This window comes from Venustampulla echinocandica (assembly GCF_003357145.1).
Source record: "Venustampulla echinocandica strain BP 5553 chromosome Unknown scaffold_13, whole genome shotgun sequence".
Taxonomy (NCBI): Eukaryota; Fungi; Ascomycota; class Leotiomycetes; order Helotiales; family Pleuroascaceae; genus Venustampulla; species Venustampulla echinocandica.
Genome location: NW_022474218.1, coordinates 289492 through 292846, shown reverse-complemented (window position 1 = coordinate 292846; position 3355 = coordinate 289492). Strand labels below are relative to the sequence as shown.

General features: G+C 50.9%; 1 protein-coding gene across 1 annotated transcript; it reads left to right on the top strand.

Annotated features, from left to right (window-relative positions):
• Nucleotides 1-976: 976 nt before the first annotated feature.
• Nucleotides 977-2922, top strand: BP5553_10074 (Uncharacterized protein; the record flags this gene model as incomplete). The annotated part of the gene is made up of 3 exons (XM_032018697.1): nt 977-1422; nt 1468-2015; nt 2069-2922. 3 exons carry the CDS (start codon nt 977-979, stop codon nt 2920-2922), a joined length of 1848 nt encoding a protein of 615 aa, XP_031865105.1.
• Between the last annotated feature and the right edge of the window lie 433 nt (nt 2923-3355).

Genomic DNA, 3355 nt, shown 5'->3' with positions numbered 1-3355 from the left:
CTATTTTCCTACAATTTAGAGGTTCTAGGCTGTGTAAAACTTAGGGTGTTTTTATATCAGAGGCCCATAATACCTACGGCGGTGGACGCCGGTCCCGAATACAGCTCCCGAAAATCTCGTTGAGAACAAAGACGAATGCCTAATTAATGACACTAGCAATCGCTTGAATAATGACAAACATTTAACAGAAGTGGAAAACGCACTCCTGTAATTTTTCCAGTCTTGAAGAATGCCACGGTCGTGTTATGGTAGTTTCTAGCAGATTTTCAACAATGCCATTATAAGAACTTAAGAAGTGCCCAGCCCAGGATTTTGGTAGGCTTGGTAGTGGATGCTTTGAAACCCCGCTGGAATACACTGACAGTACGAGCACGAGCAAATAGCCACCCTTGGCATACCTACCTAGGTACCTATAGTTTATGACGACGGATCACCAGAAAAGCAACATTCTACGGAGTAGTGATTGTGTGAGAGACCCTTAGCAATCGTGTGGCTGAAGCCAAGAGTAAGCAGCCCCGGTACCGGAATTGACTCCGTAGATCTAGATCGGATAAGATCTATCCACAATCTGATAAATCTGAGATAGCGCAAGGCTTGATCACGTGTAGGAGCGGTGGTAGCCTAAGGTTATAAGGCATCACAGATAAATAGTAGAATTGCGGTGAGACATTAAGGCATTAACGTGTTAAGCCTCAGGTATTCACGCATTTCAGCCTTGGTGCCAAATCCGGCAGCCAATGAGAGGCAGTTTAATTGTCATATTCATAAGGGACCTAGACAATAAGCCAATCACAGACCCCCCATGACTCGGCTGACAAAGCGCGGGCGTCGACTTCGAATCTCGAATGTTGAATCTCGATGTCAATCCTCGTAGGAGTTGTTCGTGGCGACGAGCTTTTGTTGTGCTGTTGTATCTGAAGTATCGGTGAGCAGCAAAACCACTCACCTGCCGAGCAAAGCTACTGGGCGCCTACCGATGTGCTGTGTGCTGCGCCAACATCCAGTGACTGGCTTCGAGTCGGATCACCATCCTCACCAACTTCCGCGTCCTCAGCAGCTGGACGGTATGAGCGAGAGTACGTCCCAATCCCTCCAAGGGCGGAGGGATGGATTCCAGACCCTACCTTCTTTGCCTTCAAGGGAACCCTCAAAAGAGGATCTTGAACTGGCTCAGCACCTGATCGGTCATTCCCAAGGGACGAGAACTATCCCTCACCACCAAATCAAGAACAACAAAGAGAATGCCTCGTCGCAAGCATATACCTCCCAAAGTCCAGAGCCACCCAGCCCATCAACGGAGCGAACATACCAAGCGGTATCGAGATCAAGTTCTTTGGAGAGAGATCTACGAGAACAATCCCAGGCATATACGCCAACCGGCTCCGCGCAATCGGACGCCATTCCCAACGGCCAGGTCTGCAGGTAATAACATGCCTTCTATGGCCAGGACCTCACTGACGTTGACAGCAACTGTGGAACGAGCCGAACGCCTCTCTGGAGAAGATCCCCGCAAGGAGCTACCATCTGCAATGCCTGTGGACTGTACTTGAAAGCCAGAAATGCATCCAGACCGACGAACCTAAAGCGACCCCCGACCGTGATGGCCCCTTCTCCATCCCGACGCTCCCCGGAAGTAAGAGCCTCACCTGCAAGATCTGGGGCAAGTCACCCTCCAACCGGCGCTACATATGTAGCTGCGGATCAGACCTCAGTCGGATCATGTCCTGGGGGCGGAAAATGCAATGGGACTGGAGGGGCTCAGGGATGCAGTGGATGCCCCGCCTTCAATAACCGGGTTTCGAAGAGCGCGCATTTCACCGTCTCCCAAAGTGCCACTCGAGCACAGTCTGAGCAAGGCGACCAACCTACCGATGCACCTTCGCCGATCGACGTCGCCTCCCTCAGTATCCAATCTCAAAACACAACTGTGGTTGTAGCCTGCCAAAATTGTGGAACCACCATTACTCCCCTCTGGCGAAGGGACGAAAGTGGACATACCATTTGTAATGCTTGTGGTATGTAATTGTGTCGCGATGAAACTACATCTACGAATGCTAACATCCCCTAGGTCTATACTACAAGCTACATGGTGTCCACCGCCCTGTGACAATGAAAAAATCGGTGATTAAGCGCAGGAAACGTGTCGTGCCTGCAACACAAGGCGGCCAAGCACCCGAAGTCGATGTTACGGACACCGCCATGGGCTCCCCTGAATCTGACCGACCCTCTCCCGAAAGTCCAGATATGCGGGGCAGCATGAACCCAGACGGTTCGGTCAATCTAGGCTTCCGGCTCCACACCGAACAAGGACGAACTCAACTCCCCCAACCTACATCCACTATCCGCGGACAGAACGTACAGCTTCCGCCTCCAGACCTGGGGGCATATACCTCGACATCGAATCTTCAAGGGCATACACACGACCATCTAGACTCACTAAATAACGACAATCGCCTTCCTCCTATGACATCCTATCCCTCGCCCATTCAAGGCCGCTCCTCTCTATCCCCCAATTCATTCCTCTCACCTTCTCGCAAGCGTTCCTTCTCAGCCGCCGAAATGGATCCACAGCAGATACAGAGTACCTCTCACACCGAATCGAGTACCGCCCAACCCAAACGCCTCTCATCCATCAAATCGATTCTAAACCCTGGCAGCTCAGATTATCCCGATCCTAGCGGAAGTGGAAGATCAGATAGGCTGGGCCCAAGTGGATATCCTAGTCCTAGCGGTCCTGGGATGGGTAGTAGTTATGCTTCAAATCCGGCCAGTACCGGGTCTAGCAGTTCGCGCGATCCTCAGAGCGAGAATGACAGGGCGAAGGCGGAGAGGAGGGAGATGTTGAAACAGGAAGCGGGGAAGATGAGGGAAGCGTTGATGGCGAAGGAGAGGGAGTTGGCGGAGCTTGGAATGGGCGAGTGACGTCCCTTACCCTGCATAAGATTATTGCGGGGATTTTAGTGCTAAATGGAGTACATCACTTGGCAAAAGCATAAGTGGGTTACGGCTTATGGGTTTAGGGGAATGAATTGGAACATGCCGGTCTGATATTGCAATTTAGCGTGGTGGCATAGAGTTTTGGCGTTTTGGATTTTGAGGGAGGGGTCTGGGTTAGACTCTTTAGCGCAACTCGAATAGTCACCTCGTGGTCACAATGTTCGTTTCTTCTGAAGGTGTTGCAGGCGGGGACAGGCGGGGAGTTCAATAAGCAAAGCTATAGTCCATCAGAGCTGTAGATAGAGTAGTATTAACAATATAACCTCCTTCAACCAGACATTATAGTCCCTGACGTGAAATATTCGTTTCGATCAAATACCTGTACTCTTTGAAAGGCCCTCAAGAAATTGGGGGTGGC